Here is a 24,110-nt window from a genome sequence, read left to right on the forward strand (position 1 = left end):
GCCAGGGACTGAACAGGAGTTGGGGTAAGAAAGAAAGAACATTTCAGATAGAGGGACCAACAAGAGCAAAGGCTGAAAGCATCAGAATAGACAGGATGGTCACAAAGCTACCTGTAAATTCATGATCTAGCATGGCTGGTGAGTAGAAGTTGGGAATACAAAGCTGGCTGGTCTTACATATAATAGGGACTCACTGGTATTTTTTAGTACCCTAGAGATACAAGTAGGTAATTATATGAAAAAACAATACTGGTACAATATTTAGTTTGTATACATGTGTATGTGCATGTGTATGTGTATATTTTTCAAAGTTGTTTGCCTACAGTTATTCCATCTTTTAATCTATCATCTATGACCACTTTGAATTTGAATGATAAAAAATTAAAATACCTTTTTTGTTCTTTTCATTATGTTTTTCAGCAAGATTAGACAAGGACCTGGAGATAACAATAAACAAATCAATTTATTTAGAAGTCATGTATTTGGAAAGATACATTCTGAATTCTTCTGAGAGAAAAGTATAGAATAGTATTTGAAACTGATACCAAGTTTTCATGGAGAAGCTATCACTGAAACAGAGAAGGAGACACTATAAATTATACTGTCACTCTTTGTTGGCATTTGGGAGGGGCGACATATTAAGATTCCTTTACTTTCTAAAATAATCTTTGAGAACACATATTGCCAGGAGCCTAAAGGGATACAGACAGAGATTTATGAAGATACTTTAAAACTAGGAAATCAGTGGAGCAATGAGGAACATTGCTACCTAAAGAATACAGGTATAAAACATGATCAAACAACTGACAACCAGCTGAGTCAAAGTACTGTGTAAGAAGTAATTGTGACTACTAGTCAATGTTCTATAACAATTGAGAGTCTCCATTTTTTGAGATAACATATAATTAGGTAAATACAGTACACATTTTTTCTTTATCTCTTTTTTTAAAGTGTTTTCATGACATTTAAAGCTTTCTTAAAAAACTAAGATCAGCACCATAAAACGTTACTTGTCATAAAAATGACATACACTTACCACTCTAAATTATCATCCAACAGAAAAAGCAGTTTCAATACCACCACAATGATAGCTACAGCTTGTACATCGTACTTAACAGTTTTTGCCATTTTAGCTATAGGATCAAATGTCAGAAAATCCACTTCTCCCATTCCAGTCATTTTCACCACGTGGCAAGTTAAGTTATGCATTTCATCTGAAGAACAAAACAGTAAAATGTAAATTAAATTATCTGGCAACTAGATCATCCCCAATGTATATATCCATAAAAAACCCTTTATCTTAAAACACAACACTATACAAGAACTCAGAGACACACATTCTGTGAATAAAACAACAAAACACGGCATCCGTATAGAAAAATGAATGGTAGAATCTTAAAATGGCGTATCATTCCCTATTCCGACTTCCTAAAACATCTACTATTTCTAGGACATATCCTGGCATCTGGCAGCCACATACCAGTTGTTTCATCCACATCTCTTGTCTGTGTTTCTACAGCAGTGTGTGCTCACCTAAAACTAACTCCACTCCCTTATAAGATCAAAAGCTTCTCTAGCAATGTATGTGCACTGGCTGGCATCCTGGCTGGCACACTGGAAGCCCTCAACAAGTGTTTAACTAGATATATTACTTTCCTAAAGAAATTATATCTTAAGCATAGACTACACCTATTACTCAAGACTGAATAACATGGGACTTGGAACCAGAAAACCTAGGACCTATATTTAAGCTTTCCAATCATTAGCTTTGTGACTCTTGGATCAGAGTCACTTAGCATCAGTTTCTTCACTTCTAAAATGGGTTATAATGAGAATAAATTGAAGTTATGCTCAAGCGAATAGACTTTGAAAACTCTTAAAGTTACTAAACAAAGAATTTCTGTACTTCCCAATCTAAGTATGTAAGATGTGACCACAGCCTACTCTAATCAATTTCAAGTATGATAGCCATTATTTATAAGAGATAATGAGCTTGTATGGAACTGAACTAAATCTCCTACATGCATTCAGCCACCATGTCCTGTTAATTCCATTCTCTCAAGGTGGCATACAGTACCATGGTTGAGAAGAGACTATGGAACCAAACTGCCTGGACTAGAGTCCCTGCTCCATCACTTACTAGCTCTGTGACCTTGGACATGTTATATAACCTTTCTGTGCCTCAGTTTTTAAACAATCTATCTAAAATAGGAATAAGAATAGTATGTGCTTCATAACGATTGTGAAGACTGAATTAATGAATACACCTAAGGCACTTGGATCAGTGCTGACTGCTTTCCAATCCATCCCCTTTCTTCCCTTCACTGTTGCTCCTTGGGCCACCCTTAGAACTGCTCTCCCTTTCTCTAGTCTTACTCTCCTGTGGCCCAAAGATCGTATTCCCCTGCTCTCATGAACTCACTAAAGCCTTTAGCTCCCAGCCTAATCTCCATAGTTCCCCCAAACAAGCCATATTGTCACTTGCCTCTCGGCTTTGCACAGCTACTTTTGCCCCGTTGCCTAGAAAGCCAGTTTCTTTCCCCGCATTCCTCATCTCAGGCTTTACCTGGCTGAAGCTCACTCATCTTAGAGAACTTGGTTATACCAGTGACTTCCTCTAAGAACAGACATGATACCACAGCCTCCTGTGACTGGCCCTCTTCTGAGTGCTAAAGCAGATCTCCTGGCATGTACCCTTCTACTGCACTCAGTTAAGGGTTTATCTTTCTGTTTCCCTCTTAAACTTGAGGGTGACTCAATCTTGTTTTATTTGTCTTCCTAACTGCTACGACCCACACATAATTGGTACTAATTACATGTTTATGATAAAGAATAAATAAAACACAAAATTAATTTCTTTCTTGAAACATTTAAGTAAAAACAATTTTTGCTGATTAAAAAATGCTTTGTTAACATAGAAACAGAACACATATAACAATGATAATTCAAAATACAGCATCAAAGAATTTTTATGTCTACCAGATTCTGATAGCTTGGCTAAAGTTTTCACTTGGCTTTTATTCTTCCAGCAACCATTTACTGAGCAACTACTGTGTTCTGGGTACTTAAGATACAGACACAGTCCTTTTCCTCAAGTCCTTTTCCTAATGAGAATGCAGTACGGTACAGGCTATGACAAAGATGGGAAGGTGCTTTCAGGAAATGCGAACAGTCCAACAAGGCTTTAGTACTGAATGTGAAGAGGTTGGCAGGGCCAGACAGTACAGGTCTTTGTGAGGCAGAGAATTTGGACTATTATACTATCAAGATAATTTCAATTTACAGGCTTCACCTGAATTTACTCCCGGGCTTCATTCAGATGCAAAAAGATGAGGAGATAGAAAATAAAGCTCAATTCAACAAGCATTTACTGAGTGTCTACTAGGTACAAGACACTGTGCATTAATATAATGAAGGAAATTAGAGAAATGAGTGATAGACAGGACTCTTACACTCAAACATGCACACTTCAAACATGGGAAAGAATTAATTTTAAAATACATGTACTAAAATTTTAAACATTATTTATATTGGGTTGTAGAAGCTATAGTCTCTTCTCAGATAATTTAAAAATCAAAACCATATTAGTATTGTTATTCTAAAAAATGACATTTCTTGAAATATTTCTCTTCTTTTAAAATTAATATCTTGGCCAGGTGTGGTGGCTCACGCCTGTAATCCCAGCACTTTGGGAGGCCAAGGTGGGCAGATCACCTAAGGTCAGGAGATCGAGACCATCCTGGCTAACACAGTGAAACCCCGTCTCTACTAAAGACACAAAAAATTAGCTGAGTGTGGCGGCGGGCGCCTGTAGTCCCAGCTACTCGGGAGGCTGAGGCAGGAGAATGGCATGAACCGGGAGGCAGAGCATGCAGTGAGTGGACATCATGCCACTGCACTCCAGCCTAGGCGATAGAGCAAGACTCCGTCCCAGAAAAAAAAAAAAAATTACAAAAATTAGGTGGGCATGGTGATGGGCACCTGTAATCCCAGCTACTTGGGAGGCTAAGGCAGGAGAATCACTTGAACCCGGGAGGTGGAGGTTGCAGTGAGTCGAGATCATGCCACTGCACCCCAGCCTGGGTGACAGAGTGAGACTTTGTCTCAAAAAAAAAAAAAAAAGAATTAAGATCTTGAACTGCTCCCCTTATGCCAAAAGTACAGACTAACTAAAAAGCAACTGGAAGAAATGATGAGAATGGTAGCAAGGACAGTATAGGGTCTTGGAAGGGAGCAGAGCATGGGAAGAGCACAGGCCTTGGAAGGGTAAGACTGGGTTGTAGGAATCTACTCTGCCATCTACCAGCTGGGTGTCCCTGAACCGCCCTAAGTCTCATCTGTCAAGGGGAAGCCTGCCTGTCCTCCCTTCCCACCTTCACAAAGGAGAGAATTTATACATGGGCACTTTGGAAACTTCAGAAATTACATACATGAAACAGAAATTACATAAATGATCACGAACACCGTCAGAAACTCTCTCCAGCAGGCTTGTGGGTGACAATGGGAGGAACTATACCAGAGGGTGGAGAGTGCATCTGAGCTCACTGATGGCCATCAAAGGGGTAGCGCTTACTCAGGCAGGGCGTGTGTGACATACTTGCCGAAACCTTTCCCCGAGCCCCAGAGGCTACCTGGTCACCTTTAAAGGCATTGAGGAGAGGCGGCTATTGCCCCAGCATGTTTAAAACCACTTTTAGCTTTCTGGGAACACTAAACCCTATCTTTGTAAAAGTACCACATACACAGATCTTTTCTTTTTGATCAATGGCACCGCACAACTGATGGCATTACCGAGAGCAATATTTGTAATTACAAATGGCACATTCTGGAAATACTCTTATAATTTTTTTTTTTTTTTTTGAGACAGAGTCTGGCTCTGTCGCCCAGGCTGGAGTGCAGTGGCTGGATCTCAGCTCACTGCAAGCTCCACCTCCCGGGTTTACGCCATTCTCCTGCCTCAGCCTCCCGAGTAGCTGGGACTACAGGTGCCCGCCACATCGCCCGGCTAGTTTTTTGTATTTTTTAGTAGAGACGGGGTTTCACCACGTTCGCCAGGATGGTCTCGATCTCCTGACCTCGTGATCCACCCATCTCAGCCTCCCAAAGTGCTGGGATTACAGGCTTGAGCAACCGCGCCCGGCCAATACTCTTATAATCTTATGTATGGGTGGTTTGCATACCAACTGTAAACATTTTAGAATCTAAATCCTAAGATATAGGGAGTATCATAACTTAATTTGTAGATCTATTTTTTGTTTAAAAAGAAATAGGCCAGGCTTGGTGGCGTATGCCTGTAATCCCAGCACTTCGGGAGGTCAAGGCAGCAAGATGGCTTGAGCCTGGAGGTTCAAGACCAGCCTGGGGAACATGGCAAGACCTCGTCTCTACTAAAAATAATAACAAAAAAAGCTAGCCAGGTATGGTGGTGCGTGCCTGTAGTCTCAGCTACTCGGGAGGCTGAGGTGGGAGGATCACTGGAGCCCAGGAGTTCAAGGTTGTAATAAGCTACCATCACGCCACTGCACTTCAGCCTGGTCAACCGAGAAAGACTTTGTCTTTAAAAAAAAAAGAAAAAGCTTATTGCACTCCCCGTGCCCACTAATAAGTAATACAACTCAATATAGGATATTTATAAGACACAAAAAGGTAGGAGAAAAAAAATAACATGTGTTACCCTAACTTAGAAACAGCCACTTTAACATTTTGGTATATTTACTTCTAATCTTTTCATGAATGTCTTCATTTTATGTAGCTGTGGTTATGTTATACGTTAATTTTGTAATTTGGCTTGACTTTTTATTATAACATAAACATTTTCCATGCTTTTATGAACTCTTCATAAACATTATTTTAAAAGCTACATACCTAATGTTCCACTGAATGCACACACCACTGTTTACATAACCCTTCCCTTTCTTTTGGATATTTAAGTTGTTTCTGATTTTTCAATATTATAAAGAGACTAATAACATTTATGTGTAATTTTTTTCTATATTTCAAATTATTTCTATTGAACAGACTGTGAGAAGTGAAATTTTTCTACCTACATTTTTTATAATACTGCCTCCAAAAAGTCACTTAATAAATATCAAATGACAATAACGTCTCTCTGCATATTATAATGGATTTATTTCTACTCCTTACAGGAAACGTTAGGCAAGAAAAATAGTTAAACTATAGATATCAGCCAGAAAACCTACCATCCCCTCTCTGTCCAACAACAAACACTTGAGATAGATGCTTGTTTGCTATTAACCAGGCTGCATCAGTTATATTTTGATAATCCCTGGTGTTCCTTCCATAGACCAGTATTCGCTCTATAAACTCAGGATTTAGAATATAAGACAGCATACAAGAACTTTCCGTACTTGAGAGACCCATCAAAGCAGCAGAAAGAAAAAAAAAATCCAAAATAGTAATTCTGATATACAACATGTCCAAATGCAGAAATAAAATCTTCTAAATTCTAGAATCTTAAATAATTACTGATTTCTGGAATGTCAATAAGAGCCATATTCCTTAGCTTTAGAAATGTTACATTTGAAAAATTTAAATTATTTTTGCTCCTGTTTTTAAAAAAATTTTAAATTATTACAATACTTACATTTATATACATGTTACTACATATTTATATTCATATTTATAGTTACTGTGCATACAATTTTGTATATTGCTTTTTCCACATAACACACGTATTTTACTCTCCTATTAACAACACATTCAATTACATTTTTTACATTGCTTCAGCAATGGTATAGTCACACCATGTTTATTTTCTCTTAAGAATATAAGTCCAAAATTTCTCATATTTCTAGTCTAACAAGAAATTCAGGACTGGATTCCACCAGCAGATTCCATTGAGGTTACCTGTGTGTTGGTATACTATGAACCAGGTATAGTGAGGCTCTTTTTACATTTTATGTTTCACTGCCTTAAAGAGCTCAATATGATCTGACCAGACTTTGATCTCCATTTGTTTTATGGACTGAATATATTATCAAACAATAAAAATGTTACAGAGATTAGCTTCTAGGATTTTTTAAAAATTAGAATTCATTACGTAATAATAATGCTTCATGCAAATTAAAAAGTACCATTTTGGGATGGGGGACAGGTCATTAAAAACATACACTGAAACATTTGGTACTTTACTTGCACTTAGCAAACTTACTATAAAAATCAAACATCTTCTTTCAAGCATAAATCCCTCACACCAAAACAGAACTCTATTTCTGAAAACTCTATTTCTGAATATTGTCCCTTTAACGATTTTAAAGGGTCTGAATTATTTTAAGAAAGAATTTTGAAATTAAGTTTCATGTTACCATGGACCTTTTCAGGTGGTTCTAATACTCTGTGATTTGAAAAGTCTGCTTACCGTAACTCGAATAGTTAAAGTGTCCCCACAATATATGCCACACACTTACCAGGGAGGTTGACTTCCATCAAGTATTTCATACACAGTATGTTGGGATGAAGATAGCAGTCTTCAGTTATGTCTGGAAAACGAGGCAAATCTAAAAATGTGCCAACTTCAATTGTTTTTTTATAGATATCCTCGTAGTCAGGCCAAGACTGAAATAAAAGAGAGATCATCATAGTCGCAATTTTTGCAACAAAAATTATTTTAAAAAATATGTTCTGATTTAGAATGGCTATTATTAAAAAGTCAAAAAATAACAGATGCTGGTGAAGTTGTGCATAAAAAGGAACACTTATGCACTGTTGGTGGGAATGTAAATTAGTTCAGCCACTGTAGAAAGTAATTTGGAGATTTCTCAAAGAACTTAAAACAGACCTGCTATTCAAGCTAGCAATCCCATTACTGGATATATACCCAAAGGAATATAAGTCATTGATATATGCACATGTGTGTTCATCACAGCACTATTTACAATAGCAAAGACATAATATCAACCTAAATGCCTACCAACAGCAGACCAGATGAAGAAATTATGATCCACATACACCATGGAATACTACACAGCCCTAAGAACAAGATCATGTCCTTTGCAGCGACATGGATGGAGCTAGAGGCCATTATCCTAAGCAAATTAATTCAGTAACAAAAACCCAAATACTGCATTTCTCACTTATAAGTGGGAGCTAAACATTGAGTACACATGGACACAAAGAAGGGAACAGCAGACACAAGGGCCTACTTGAGGGTGGAGGGTGAGGATCAAAAAACTACCTTTACTGCGCTTATTACCTGGGTGACAAAATAATCTATACATCAAACCCCCACGACATGCAATTTACCCATGTAACAAACCTGCACATGTGCCCCTTGAACCTAAACTCAAAGTCAGAAAGAAAAAAAAATTTTCTGATTTAGCAAGTAATATGTTCCAAGCCAGAGTATTTAGAATGCTTAAGAAAAGAAAAAGGAACAGATAAAACTAACATGCATTCACGGAAAAAAATCTGGAATTTGGAGAAAAGTATGAAGGGAGAAAACCCCCACAAATCCTTAATATTTTAACTCAGCAATTTTAAATGATACATACTAAATGTTAAAAGCCACTAAAATTCCATTTGGCTCATACAACCCGATCACAGTTAAAATGTTTTCATGACTGCTCTGATACACAACTTCCCTCTCACCTTTCTCACCTGCACTCTCTCATTGCTCTTCAAATTCAGAGCTAACAAATGCAGATCACTGTTACATAATATTCACGTGCTTTTCTATATGGGAGTAACGCCAGGCTTTAAGTCTAGTAGTTAAAAATCCACAATTCAACTTTATACTAAACTGGCCCACATAAAAGCATATAAAAAGTATATAAAAGTTCAGGAAAGCTATGAACAAATATTAATATATTAATTCTGTCTAGCACTTACTTTAAGAACTCAGTTTTTTGCATATACCATTTGTATTTTTGCAATTTATAAACATTCCTAATATTAATACTGCATGTAATTTTTCATTTACTCATCTATTCTCATAAAAAATTTAGTTTAGAGCAGCCGGGCGTGGTGGCTCATGCCTGTAATCCCAGCACTTTGGGAGGCTGAGGTGGGTGGATCACGAGGTCAGAAGATCAAGACCATCCCGGCTAACACGGTGAAACCCCATCTCTACTAAAAATACAAAAAATTAGCCAGGTGTGGTGGCGGGCACCTGTAGTCCTAGTTACTCGGGAGGCTGAGGCAGGAGAATGGCGTAAACCCGGGAGGCGGAGCTTGCAGTACGCCGAGATCGTACCACTGCACTCCAGCCTGGGCACAGAGCGAGACTCTGTCTCAAAAAAAAAAAAAAAAAAAAAAAAATTAGTTTAGAGCCTATTATATGCAAGGAATTGTGCAAAGTACTTTGGGAAATAAAAACATGAATAAGATAATATCAGAAATAAAAAGATGAATAAGACAATTTCTTTAAAGAGTTGACAATCGAGAAAGGAGATAAGGCTTGGATAAATAACTATAGTACAAAATAGAAATTATCGGGTTATAACACACATGTGCTTGCGAGATTTCAAAAAACTAACATTTCTGATATGGTAGAACACTATTAAAATTGAGTCTAATATAAAAATTTTGAAAATCCATTTTGCAGTATCTATTAAAGTTGAGCATATGTACCCCCTAGGTCAAGGGAATTCTACTCCTAGCTATGTATACCCAGCAGAAATGTGTATGCATGACCATAAAAGACATGTACTAGGATGTTCATAACAACACTATTTGTGACAATTCTAGGCTGGAAATTACTCAAATGTCCGTAAATTACTTATCTACAATAGATCAGTAAATTGTGATATAATCTCACAATGGAACAGTATTCAGTAAGTGAATGTGCTACATGCAACAATGAGTCAATCTTCAAAACATAATGTTCAAAGAAAAAAGCCAGATGCAAAAGAGAACAATTCCATTTATATAAAGTATAAAACTCAGTAACTCTGTCCCCAGCTTCTGTACTGTTAGAAGTCAGAACCTGATTACTCTAAGGGTGGGTAGGACAGGACTGGAAGGGAGCACGCAGCAGAGCTCCTGGGGTGCTAGTAATGCTTCTCCATGAAGCTGGGTGCTGGGGATGTGACTGTGTTCAGGTTGTGAAAATTCATCACACTGTATATACATTTATGATGTGTAGACTTTCCTATGTGTCTATTTTACCTCAATAAAAAGTAAAAAAAAAAAAAAAAAGCTTCATGCATCACCTTTGTGAGAGAAATCATCGTTCAAATACAAAGGTGGAAAGACCTTAATGGTGCAGGGGTATGTGCTTATACAGAAACAAGCATACTGTGAGTTTTTAGAATTTATAACTATGCGTGATTTTCCTTTGTCTGAAGTTAAAATCTTCTCTGTATTATATTTATTTTGGTACAACTACTTCAATAGCTAAACTCTTACATTTCCTTAGGAAAAATGCCTTCAGTTTATGTTATATTATCAACATATGATTGATCTGTAGCTAAAGAATACAAAGTAATTTTCTGTTAATCCAAAGTAGCAATGTGGCATTTTAAGATTTTCTTTAACGTTGGGATACAGTTAATCTACTTGTACACTAAAATACTATTGATTGTATTTTAATCTGTGAATTTTAAAAAGAGAAAAGAAAAATAAGTTCTCAGTGACCTTTGAAAAGAACGTGACCTCTTTTTTATTTATAAAATTAATTAATTTAGACCTCTGGTTCATTCTGCACAGAATTTGAAACATCTTTTCAAGCTGAGACAATTTAACATTACTAATAAGATTTACGGCAATCTTAATCCTTTTAAATAATGCAGGTAAGAGATGCAATTAAGTACTTTTATCTGCAAACAAAACACTAGAGCGGTAAATGTTCCCCTTAGAAAAAAAATCATCTAAAAAATGATTTAATGGATGATAAATTCATGACAAGTATGTGTAAGGTCATTAATGAAAAGCAACCTGGTAGGTTAAAAGGATTTAGCATATTTTCAGAACTTCCACACTAAAAGCTGATACATCAAACTCAGCATCTGGTGACAAAGAGGCCACTATTCTTTCCAATATGAATTGAGGAGAAAATAATTATCAAGTGTGCTTATCTATTTATCCTATAGATTAGATTCCACATTCTACTAGTCTCAATTCAGTATTATAGATTTCATTTTTAAAAATTTCTTTTATTTTTAAACAGAACTAACTTTTCCTTTTTGAGTAACACTGAAAATATTTTTTTAAAGGTGGCTAAAGGGTTTTCAATCCCATCCCATTTTCTTTTAACCAGTCTTGTCTCATTGTTATGCATTTAGGTTATTTCCCATTTTTAAACCAGTATAAATAAAGCCATGATGAATGTATGTTAGCAACATTTAAATTTGATTATAAAAATAACACATCAACATTATAGAAAATTTAGGAAATACAAAATTCTATACTAAAAGATAATAAAAATCTCTGACAACTTGGAGAAACCCTCTGTTAGGATCTGGGTGGACTTTCCTCTCAGTTCATTTGGGCACATCCATATTTATAACATTGGGATTTAAATTCAACAGCCTATTTGACATCTCTACTTGGATTATCTCTCTAGTATGTCAAACTTATATATCCCAACATCTTCCACATCCCTAAATTTTAATCCCTCCAGCAGTGTTCCTTACCCAGTCACAAAAAGCAAACATTTAGGAACATCCTTGACACCTCCCTTCCCTCACACACCACATTCATTCCATTCCACAGACTTCACTCCACCTGCAAGCTTGGTCTTCAGTGATAGTCCTTCTCATCACAACTCTACCCCAGACCCGAACTATCAAAAACCTCCTGACAGCCCTATATCTGCTTCTACCTCTTTGCAACTGGGAGCCAGGGTAAGATTTTATTTTATTTTATTATTTTATTTTTTTGAGACAGGGTCTCACTCTATTGCCCAGGCTGGAGTGCTGTGGCATGATCACACTCACTACAGCCTTGACCTCCTGGGCTCAAGTGATCCTCCTGCCTCAGCCTTCTGGGTAGGCTGCGACTACAGGCATGCGCCACCACACCCAGCTAATTTTTTTCTATTTTTTGTAGAGATGGAGTTTTGTCATGTTGCCCAGGCTGGTCTTGAACTCCTAGGGTCATGCAATCCGCCTGCCTTGGCCTCCCAAAGTGTTGGGATTACAGGCATGAGCCACTGCACCCAGCCCAGGGTAAGATTATAAAATGAAAATCGGGTATGTCTTTCCCATACTAAAATCCCTCTAATAGTTTACATTGCTCTTAGGCCAAGCTCCTGCCTGTTTGAGAGCTTTTGTACAAACTAGATTAAGAATATAGTTTCCCATCCTGGCTAACACAATGAAACCCCGTCTCCACTAAAAATACAAAAAAATTAGCCGGGCGTGGTGGCGGCGCCTGTAGTCCCAGCTACTCGGGAGGCTGAGGCAGGAGAATGGCGGGAACCCGGGAGGCGGAGCTTGCAGTGAGCCGAGATCGCGCCACTGCACTCCAGCCTGGGCGACAGAGCGAGACTCCGCCTCAAAAAAAAAAAAAAAAAAAAAAAAAAGAATATAGTTTCATCTCCTGAATTATGACCTAACATTATGTTCTGTGAGAATTTTCTAATGCCACGAGATAACCTGTGAGAACATCATTTTGAGTGACTGTAAAATATTCTTCTTTATGAATCCATCATTTCCTTATTACTGGATATTTATGTTAGATATACATATCATGCATCATATTAAGCAGCTAAGAAAACGTGCTTTGAAAGGCTGTTTCATGACTTAGAAAAATATTCATAGTACAATACTCAATTTTTAAAATGCAGGAGACAAATTTGTATATACGCTTCAATCCTAATTTTGCAAATATGTTTATGCACATTAAATAAGACAATCAAAAATAGCAAATGTTAATGGCATTCATGAGAAATCAGACTGTAATTTTCATCTCCTTCTTTATACTTCTCATTATTTTCTACATTTCTTCTAATTCTGAATACATTACTTTTATAATAAGAAAAAAAAACATTCAAAAATATATTATGGTTGTCTAAAAAATTAAACATAGCCTTACTATATGATCCAATAATAGCACTTCTGGAATTGAAAGCAGGGACGCGAACAAATATTTGTATACCAATGTTCCTGTTGGCATTGCTCACAATAGCCAAAAGGTAGAAATGACCCAAATGTACACCAATGAATGGATGAACAAAATGTGGTATGTATGTACATAAATGTATATATATTTTATATAAGATAAAGCTGGATATTAGCAAGTAGTATAGATTTTGAATGTTTTATATATATCACAGAATATTATCCAGCCTGAAAAGGAATGAAATTCCAACACGAGCTACACTATAGGTGATCCTTAAAGATATTATGCTAAGTGAAATAAGCCAGACGCCAGACACAAACGGACAAATGTTGTATGAGTCCACATTTATGAGATACCTAAAGAAGTCAAATTCCTAGAAACAGAAAGCAGAACGGGGGTTACCAGAGGATGGAACAAGTGGAGAATGGGAAGTTGGTGTCTAATGCCTATGAGTTTCAATGTGGGAAGATGAAAAAATTCTAGAGATGGATGGTGGTGATGGATGCACAAAAATGTAAATACACTCAATACCACTGAGCTGCACACTTACAAATGGCTAAAATGGTAACTTTTACGTATATATTGCCACCAAAAAAAGTATAAAATGGAACCTAAGTTCTCAGACAAGGTGGCAGGAGAAAAAAAAAGAAAAAAGGAATCTAAGTAATGTCTGTCTAAAGGAAAAACACACACACACAACATGTTAAAGAGGTCATAATTAGAAGTGTAATAAAGCTGAAAAATTTTAAAAATTCAGCATATATGAAATATACAGACATTCAAAATTTATACCATTTGCTAATATCTACTTTTATCTTACACAAAACCTCTTAGAAATATACCTTTGGGGGAAATACGGAGTTATTAAACTATAATTATTAAAAATGTAACACCAAGAGATGTGTCTGCATTTCCCAGAATAAGAAGCCTGCCAGAATCTTATCCATCAGATACAATGTACTCTGTCAATGACTTACACAGAGAGTAGGGATACTGCTATCTTTTTAGCCTTGATTTTCACTATTTTCATATATGTTAAACTCATAGACCAGTCTCTACATAGACATAGTTCCCAAACAGTTTTAAACAGAATCCTGTTTAAAACAACACATACTTAATAAGGTATAACAGCATTTTGTTTTATACTGACCCGTTGGTTATCTGCTAATTCTACCTCAACTCTTCTGTGGGACAAGGTGAAATAACAAAAGACAGACAGAGATACAGATAAGGCTTATGTGCACTGCTCAAAGCACAATCTCCATCAGAATCCCTTGCAAGATGCTTCCAAAAAACATCTTCTTAGAGCCCACACTATACTTACTGAATCCATTTCTGACACTGGGTCTAAGAATCTGCAGTTTAAACAAGCTCTCCAGGATATTCTTAAGCACACTAAAGCCTGAGAGCGTCCAGAGATTAATGAAATTGCTATGGATCCCCAGAAAACAGAATATGCCAGTTTCAGGAAACAAAAAATAAAATGCAGAGGCTATTTTTCTTGTAGACAGGAGGGAGTGCTCAGATAGTTTAACTCTCCAAGTTTGGAAAGAGAGGCACATATACACATTCCAGTGAGGCCGAGATGATGGTAGCCAGGGGCGGCAGGGGGGTGGGGGGCGGGGGCACGGGGAAGTGGGCCAGGAACACAAGAAAACACCAGCTGGCTTGTCTCCCTCATGCTGTCTGGGAGGGAAGAGTAGAAATGAGGGAACCCGATCATCATGCTCACCTCAATTTCCCTCAAGTAGACTTGAAACCTGTCAGATTATTATGCTAATAAAGATTGCACAAACAATCCCAAGCACTACATGTGGCCTGCAGAGTAAGAAGGTGAATAAATCCAGAGTCAGGTTTGAAGACTCCGGGCAGATCAAAACAATCCAATAAGGCCTTCATTTGAAGGTGCTTAAGAAGTGACTGACAGCTCTGGAGGAGACTTTTTCTTCCTTCCACCAAAAGAAACCCAGTTTCACAAAGGGTGTAAGATTGCTCCAAGGCAAAATGAATCATCCTGGCTAAGTGCCACGCAGTGGGTTTGGCTGACCCAGTATTACATCTTTTCTTTTTACTCATTCAGGGAGAAGATCAGAATGCTGTTGATCAACATTCAAAATATTGGAGATGTACTTCAGAATAAATTTCCAGTTTCCTCTTTATCCCTTCTTGCTGAGTCTAGCGAGGGATGATGAAATGACTAACTCTTGAGAGGATTGAGAAACACTGCCAAGGACTGTGGTAGAACACTATCTATGTTACATATTATCTATTTTTAAACTCATCTGTAGGTTTAAAATATATAAAGAAAATCAAGGCTGAAAAGATAGAAGTAGACCTATTGTAAGTCACTGACAGAATAAATTGTATCTAATACAGACAAGTATGTCTAGACCAAATACTTCGGTTCAATCAATGATCTGATTATTTGGTATGCTGTGAAGAGATGGTGCCCCTGAAAGATAACTAGATTTTCAGTTTATTCTACGAGGTAAACTGAAAGATTTTTGCTAGAAGTAAATAGGGCTTCAAGTCAGCACCACACTCCAGAAAGTTGAGTCACAAATGGAGCAGCAGAAGAGGCAGAGGCAGAAAAAGGAGAAGAGGGTTATCTCCAAATTAATTTAAGTAAATGAAATGAACTGGCTATCTACCTGGGCTCACGAATCACAACTAAGAAAAAGGAGATGGCTGGAAAGACTAAAATTTAATTTGCACACTTCTCCTGAGCTCTGCTCCTAAGTCAGGGTAATGGCAGGAAGACTGAGACTCCCACGCTGCTTGGAAAAAGAAAACAAACCACATCAACTCTCTCTGTATGCCATGTCCCTCTGCTTTAAGTGAGGTTTGCCAGATTTTGTTGTAATTAAGACAGAGGGGCCACTGAAATACTAACACAACAACTTAATGGAAAGAAACAGCTCACCTGGGATAAAGGTTTGAAAAGGGTTTTTTTGTTTTTTGTTGTTTTTTTTTTTTTTTTTGGTTTTTAGATGTGCTCTCAACTTTCTGGAATAACAAAAATAAAACAAAACCAAACACAGAAGGAAAACAGTCCCCAGCAGCCCACACACAAAACTCCACTGGCATATCTTCATCGCCATCTCCTAGCACAATTGCACCTTTTGTCATTTCTGGTGGAGGTACAGCTGCTGAAGAAGCCAAGACTTAGTGGAGAAAGCTAAGGCATGGAAGCAGGGAAGAAAAGGCGTCCTTTGTTAATGAAAAGCCGTTTCCATTTAAAAGTTTCAACATACTATAGAATAGTGAATGCACTTTTGTGAGCAAAAGCAAAAAGCACACAATGAAGAAAAGCTGCCTGTCAATTAAATCAACAGTCATCTGAAGGCAACACAAACCACCTCTTCTTGAAAAAAGAGGGAAGGAAGGGAGGGAAGAAGGGAGGGAGTGTGGACATTTACTACACTTGGCTGAGGATGTGTCTAAAAGGTATAATAAATGTGACATACAGGGCTTCTAGAGTGATACAGGTCCATTTCATTACAATAGTAAGAAATTACAAGTTTAATACTTTTTTTAAAAGACCACAAAGCTACAATAAATTGTTCCAGCACGCATTAAAAACAGAGTGCTTGGGAAAGCATTTTATTGAATTTCACAAATTTACAGCGAGTTTATTTTCCTTCATGAAGCAATACTTTAAGACAGGTAAGGACAGGCTAGAGTTTCTGTTACACAACAGCAGGCTCCTGTGATAAACCTGATTACAATACCCTGTCAGAGGCAAACTTCCTGCTCAGCTATTTAAAAAAAAAAAAAAAAAAAAAAAAAAAAAAAAGAGTGCAGTGCCTCACCCTTACTTACTCTTATTGTTGTTTTGAGGCAAAGATTCAGCAGAGAAAAAGCTAATGCTAAGTGCACCTGTTAATCCAAACAGATATCAAGACTCTCCATAACAAAGGAAAATTAACGAGGAATAAAACTACCAGAAGTAATGACAAAGCACTATATTTATGGAAAAAGAATAAAATGAATTCCACATGTATCATGATGCATAAATAGTTCACCCTGCATTTTTAATCTGCTAGACTTTTCTTAAGGACAGTAAACCTACTATGTAGTAGAAAAAAATACTTTTTTTTTTTTTTTTTTTTTTTTTGAGACAGGGTCTCACTCTGTTGCCTAGGCTGTAGTGCAGTGGCACAATCACAGCTCACTGCAGCCTCCACTTTCTGGGCTCAGGTGATCCTCTCACCTCAGCCTCCTGAGTAGCTGGGACCACAGGCAGGTGCCGCCACATCCAGCTAATGTTTGTATTTTTTGTAGAGCCAGGGTTTCACCATGTTGCCCAGGCTGGTCTCAAACTCCAGGGCTTAACGGATACTCCCACCTCACCCTCCCAAAGTGCTGGGATTACAGGCGTAAGCCACCATGCCCAACCACAAAAAATATTTTTTTTATGTTCAAAATCTAGTCTTCTGGGGATTTGTGGTGAACATATTGCTTTATGTGAAATATAGTCTTGGCCCTGAGGACGAGGCCTTTTTAGAAACGTGTTGTCAGCTTGCACAGGCAAACACAAACCTTATAAACAAATACAAAATTATGAACTGCTGACCAATGAGGATTTGCCAACTGAACAGGAGATAATAATTTGTTTTGGCCCCAGGATCAGAGCTGGTAAAAACCTACTGGAGGTCCTCCTTATTATGTGTCTGTTCTCCAAACACTCTGCTGATTGTTGCACAGCCATGTTCCAATTTCACATATCTGTAGCAATGAAGTTTAAAAGATGGTATCAAGAAGAGTAGATAATCTCAAAATAATTTCTATTTGATTTTGGAAGGGTTATATGATTACTGTTGCAGCAGATTTACCTCTGCCATTACTCGGTTTAGTTTAGGCTAGTGTAAAGCCAAGTTCCCATTCTCTCCTCCTGGGAGGGAGAGGTGAGGGCACCCCAGGCATACTGGGTACTGGGGCATACTGGCCCAGGATGAAACAAAATCACAGGTAATCCACACAAAATCATCAGCTTCACTTAGCAAACAATGAGGTATGATTCTAAAAGAAATATAAATGTAGTCTCAGATATATTTTCTAGCCTGAGTAACTCACTATTGGTTTCAGCATATCGGTAAGAATCTGAACTGGTAACTTTTTCATATGAATGATACTGACACACCCATAACTCTTATTTTTAAATGTCCTTGCTTACAAGCAGAAGTTATATCCCTTATATATTTACCACTAAAATTTAACAGAATGTTTTTTCTTTAAATTTTTCTTAACCAAATGCTACTATTTAGTGGCCTTCTGATATATTGTGTAATAAATACATCAGAAGCAGTTTGGAAATTTCCTACCTGTGTGAGAAAAACTCCCCAACAGAACAATGTGAATTTTACTGAAAATAAAGTGTTTAAACTTACTGTTTTATAGCTATTTCAAATCACGTAATCAATAAACACAGACTATCCTTATTTTGTAGACGGAATTACAGGTTTTATAGAATCTATAATATAGATAATAAAATAGAAGCATTAAATATGGTCTTTATGCTCAATTAATTTACACTTTTAGTTAGGGATGTAAGACATACACAATCAAACCATGCATGACATGCTCTCTTTTACTCCTCTCTTTTATAAATTCTATTTAGACAACATCCTTTGCTGCCTTTGAAATTTTGAAAAATGCAAAATAATACATACACTATATCTGTAAGCTACGAAGCATGATAATAATAAACGCCTATGAATCCACTACCCAACTTAAGAACTAAAACATTATCAATATTGTTGTATCTATCAGCGTACTTCTTCCCTGTCCCATCCCTCTGTCTCCCCCTCCAGAGGTAACTACTTTACTGAATTTTGCTCATTGTTAACTTGCCTTTTAAAAAGACACTATTATACCATAGTATGTAGTTTTCTGAGCTTTGCCTTTTTTTTTAAGTTATGATTATTATTTGAGACAGGGTCTTGCTCTGTCATCCAGGCTGGAGTGCAGTGGCATGATCATAGCTCACTGCAGCCTTGACCTCCCAAGGCTCAACCAATCTTCCCACTTCAGCCTCCCTAGTAGCTGAGACAACAGGGCGAGCCACCACGTCCAGCCTGAGCTTTGCCTTTCACACTCTATATAATGTTTCTTAGGTTCATTCACTTTGCTTGTAGTTGCAGTTCATTAATTTTCATAGTGGTTTAATGTATCATTATATGACTATATCACATTTTATCCATTTTCCTGTTGATAGACATTAAGATTGTTTCTGGTTTGGCTTATTTTTTCATTACTTAGCTACCTTGTTTTAGTCTTTTAAAGTACTCAGGAGTAATATAACATAATCAATGATTATAACTTATAATCAGGTCAGGATGGATATAACTTATAATCAATGATTCAGAAATAAAATTACACAGGTACACACGTAGGTAAGTAGACAGGGAAAATGGCACAAATGATCAAACAATGGTATAAAATGCTAACAACAGTTAAATCTGGGTACAGGATACATGGGTATTCTTTGTACTATTCTTAGTTTTGCAACTTTTCTATAAATCTAAAATTATTCCAAAATAATGTTTTTAAAGTGCTCTCCAAGATGTAAGCGGAAAAAAGCAAAGTGCAATGGTTGCTACCAAGACATAATCTCGTATTATTTTCTTTGCTTGTATCTTCCACCAAAATCTCTAAGAAGTCTCTCTACCTTTTTACCCTGTCCCTTCACTCAAAATTAATTTAAGAAGATGAAAGGTAACCGCTGGTAAGGATGCAAAGAAAAGAGAACTCTTGTACGTTGTTGGTGGGAATGTAAATTACTGTAGCCATCACGGAAAAACGTAAAACAGAACCACCATATGACCCAGCAATCCTACTGCTGGATATATATCCAAAAAAATCAAAATCAGTATGTTGAAGGGGTTCACTGCAGCATAATTAACAAAAGCCAAGATATGGACTCAACCTAAGTGTCCATCGATGGATGAATGTAAGAAAACATAGTACTGATATTGAATGGGAAACTATTCAGCCTTAAATTCAGAGGGAAATTCTGTCATTTGCGACAACATGGGTGAACCTGGAAGGCCCATAAGTAAAATAAGCCAGGCATAGAAAGGCAAATACCGCACGATCTCACTTATATGAAGAATCCAGGCCTGGGTGAAGCTGAGGAGGGAGGGAATGGGGAGTTGCTGGTCAAAGGGTACAAAGTTTCAGAAGACAGAAGGAACAAGTTTTGAGATCTACTGCACAGCAGAGTGACTACAGTCAATAATAATGTATAGTCATGCGTAGCTTAATGACAGAGATACTTTCTGAGAAATGCATCATTGGCAATTTCATTGTGTGAAGAGTGTGCTTATGGTACAGCCCACTATACACCTAGGCTATATGAGATAGCCTATTACTCCCAGGCTACAAACATGTATTGCATGTTATATACTGCTGAATGCTGTAGGCAACTGTAACACAATGGTAAGTATTTATGTATCTACACATAGAAAAGGTACAGTAAAAATACAGCATAAACAAACTGTATACTTCTACAGGGCACTAACCACGAATGAAGCCTTTAAGACTGAAAGTTGCTCTGGGTGAGCCAGTGAGTGAGTGGTGAGTGAATGTGAAGACTTACAATATTATTGCACACTACATAAATGCTGTATACTTAGGCTACACAAAATTTATAAAAAATATGCTTCTTTCTTCAGTAATAAATGAATCTTAGCTTACTGTATCTTTTCTATATAAACTTAAAAAAAAGTTTAACTTTTTGACTCTTGTAATAAAACTTAGTTTAAAACACAGACATCCTGTACAGCTATACAAAAATGTTTTTTTCTTTATATCCTTATTCCGTAATAAACTTTTTTCTATTTAAAAAATTTTTATTTTTATTTTTTACTCTTTAAACTTTTTTGTTAAAAACTAAAACACAAACACACACATGAGCCCAGGCCTATATGGGGTTAGGGGCAGTAACACGCATGGAGCTGTCATCTCCTGTGGTAACAATGCCTTCTTCTGGAATATCTCCTAAGGAACCTGCCTGAGGCTGTTAACTTTTTTTTTTAATAAGTAGAAGTAGTACACTCTAAAGTAATGATTACAAGTACAGTAAATACATAAACCAGTAACATTAACACAGTTATTATCAAGTATTATGTACTCCAAATTATATAAATGTATTAAATTATCACATGTACCGCAGAAACAGGGAGATACATCAGGCATCATTTTTAATCTTTAATTAAAAAAATTAAGCATACCAAAAAAAATTCTTACACCTTAGAAGGAAATAAAGTTGGGGAATAAAAGAAACAGGACAGTAATTTTAAAAAGGTATTCTGTATCATACATAATTATATATGCTATACTTTTCTACCACTGGCAGTATAGGTCTGTTTATAGCAGCATCACCACAAACACACAAGTAATGTATTGTGCTAAGAGGTTATGAAGTCTACAACATCATTAGGTGACAGGAATTTTTCAGCTCCATTACAATCTTATTAGACCACCGCTGTATATGTGATCCATTGTTGACTGAAACAGTTATACAGCACATGACTGTATTGTATAATTTAAAGTAAGAGAGTACGCCAGGTGCAGTAGCTCACGCTTGTAATCCCAGCACTTGGGGAGGCCGAGGTGGGCGGATCACCTGAGGTTGGGAGTTCGAGACCAGCCTGACCAACATGGAGAAACCCTGTCTCTACTAAAACTACAAAAAATTAGTCCGCCGTGGTGGTGCATGCCTGTAATCCCAGGTACTCAGGAGGCTGAGGCAGGAGATAACGCTTGAACCTGGGAGGTGGAGGTTGTGGTGAACACAGATCGTGCCATTGCACTCCAGCCTGGGCAACAAGAGTAAAACTCCGTCTCGAAAAAAAATAAAATAAAAAATAAAATAAGAGAGTAAATTTCAAATGTGTCACCATAAAAATGATAGGTGAGGTGACAGATATGTTAATTAGCTTGATGTAATCGTTTCACATGGTATATATATCTCAAAATATCACTGTACCCCGTACATGTATATAATTATAATTTGTCAATTAAAAACAATATTACTTCAAAAAAGAAAAAAATAGATCAACAAAAGGGATTATTACTAGGGCAGATATTTAGGGGAAAAGATTTAAGTAAAGATCAGATTAGTGACAATATTCATGAATAGAGACTACAATTTAAAAAAATCTAAGAATGAATGAGCAACAAGATGCTTTTAGGCATTTGAGAAAGAACTGTTTGGGTAATACCTAAAAAGCATCTGAATACTGACTCTATTTCTAAATGTCTAAAAATCAGTATTTGGAACACTTCTGTTTCTGCCCATGAAGGATTACCGACTATGGGAATTGACCTTCCACCGTATCCAACAGAGAACTGGAAAATATATATGAAAGAACAGGTTCAAGCATTGGACAACAGACAGCATGGGACACTAATCCTAAGAGAAGAGAAACAAATGGCCCCAGCTTACTGCCTGGAGGCAGTTTCCAAACTGCAGTGCAGTGCAAGGGTGGGAAGTGAAACAGAGCTAGGTGGTCTTGATGGGCTGAGGAGACAGAGACTGGAGTTTCTGGAAGCTGAGGTGGCTAAAATTTGCAAGCTTAGTACCAGAAAGGACAAAATTGCATAGACAGAGATCCAGAGACCTGCAAAGGAGCCCTCTCACATGTTTGGCTGGGTATCAATATGTGCATGTATGAGAAAATATCTGAGGCCAGCAAAAAAAATAACAGAAAAGCAGTAGAGCAAACAATTTCCAAAGCTCACAGAAGGCAAACAGTCAAACTGCAGAGACCTCGTAATATCAGGGGCACTGGGTAGAGTCTTTAGTATGGATATACCTTAGTAGTAGGGCTAAAATAGTCCCAGAAAAAAGGGACTATTAATAACAAACCACAAAAAACTTAAAAACAAGCTTCTAAAGGATTAAACTGTTCTTCAGGTTACTTAATTATATACCAGAACAAAAAAATCTAGCACTCAACAACGTAAAAATCACAATGACTGCATCTAATAAAAAATTACCAGTCATGCAAAGAGGCAGGAAAATATGATACATAACCAATCAATAAAAACAGCCCGGGCGCAGTGGCTCATGCCTGTAATCCCAGCACTTTGGGAGGCTGAGGCGGGCGGATCACGAGGTCAGGACCATCCTGGCAAAACACGGTGAAACCCCGTCTCTATTAAAAATACAAAAAATTAGCCAGGTGTGGTGGTGGGCACCTGTAGTCCCAGCTACTTGGGAGGCTGAGCCAGGAGAATGGCGTGAACCCAGGAGGCGGAGCTTGCAGTGAGCGGAGATCGCACCACTGCACTCTAGCCTGGGCAACAGAGTGAGACTCCATCTCAAAAAAAAAAAAAACAAAAAAACAGACCCAGACATAACAAAGACAATGGAATTGGTAGACAAGGGTTTTAAAACATCTATTACAAATATTGTCAATATAGTCAAGAATATAAAAGAAAACAACATAATGAGAAGAGAAAGAGAAGAAATAAGACTAAAATGGAAGTTCCAGAAATGAAAAATGTAGTATCTGAAATGAAAAACATATTGAATGGGTTTAACGACACATTAGAAGATACTCAAGTAAAGATCACTGAATTTGGAGACATAACAATAGAAATTATCAAAACAAAACATACTAAGCAGAAAGGCTGGAAAAATAAAAAGAAGGAAAAGCTCAGGGAGCTATGGTACCATATCAAGTGGTCTAGCATGTAATTAGTGTCCCAAAAAAATGCAAGTGGAGGCCAAAAAATTTAAACAAATAATGGATGAAAAACATCCAAGTTTGATGAAAACTGCACACCCATAAATCTAAGGTAAATAAAACCCAAGCAGAAGGCTGGGTGCAGTGGCTCCCACCTGTAATCCCTCAGGATCACCTGAGGTCAGGAGTTCAAGACCAGCCTGGCCCACATGGTGAAACCCCATCTCTACTAACAATACCAAATTAGCCGGGTGTGGTGGCGCATGCCTGTAATCCCAGGTACTCGGGAGGCTGAGGTAAGAGAATCACTTGAACCCAGGAGGCGAAGGTTGCAGTGAGCCGAGATCATGCCACTGCACTCCAGCCTGGGTGACAAGAGCAAAACTCTGTCTT

At 37.3% G+C, this 24,110-nt stretch overlaps 1 protein-coding gene across 7 annotated transcripts in view; it reads right to left on the reverse strand.

Annotated features, from left to right (window-relative positions):
* The window catches only part of TAF1B (TATA-box binding protein associated factor, RNA polymerase I subunit B), an 82,961-nt gene that overhangs the window by 20,102 nt on the left and 38,749 nt on the right, over nt 1–24,110 (reverse strand). For all 7 annotated transcript variants that reach the window (XM_002799137.4, XM_015111686.3, XM_077960154.1 and 4 more), the window contains 3 exons: nt 7,428–7,575; nt 1,037–1,214; nt 391–437 (listed from right to left, as the gene is read on the reverse strand). In XM_002799137.4, the coding sequence (XP_002799183.2) occupies nt 391–437; nt 1,037–1,214; nt 7,428–7,575 (373 nt within the window). The remainder of the gene's footprint in view (nt 1–390; nt 438–1,036; nt 1,215–7,427; nt 7,576–24,110) is intronic.

This window comes from Macaca mulatta, chromosome 13 (assembly GCF_049350105.2).
Source record: "Macaca mulatta isolate MMU2019108-1 chromosome 13, T2T-MMU8v2.0, whole genome shotgun sequence".
NCBI classification, from domain to species: Eukaryota; Metazoa; Chordata; class Mammalia; order Primates; family Cercopithecidae; genus Macaca; species Macaca mulatta.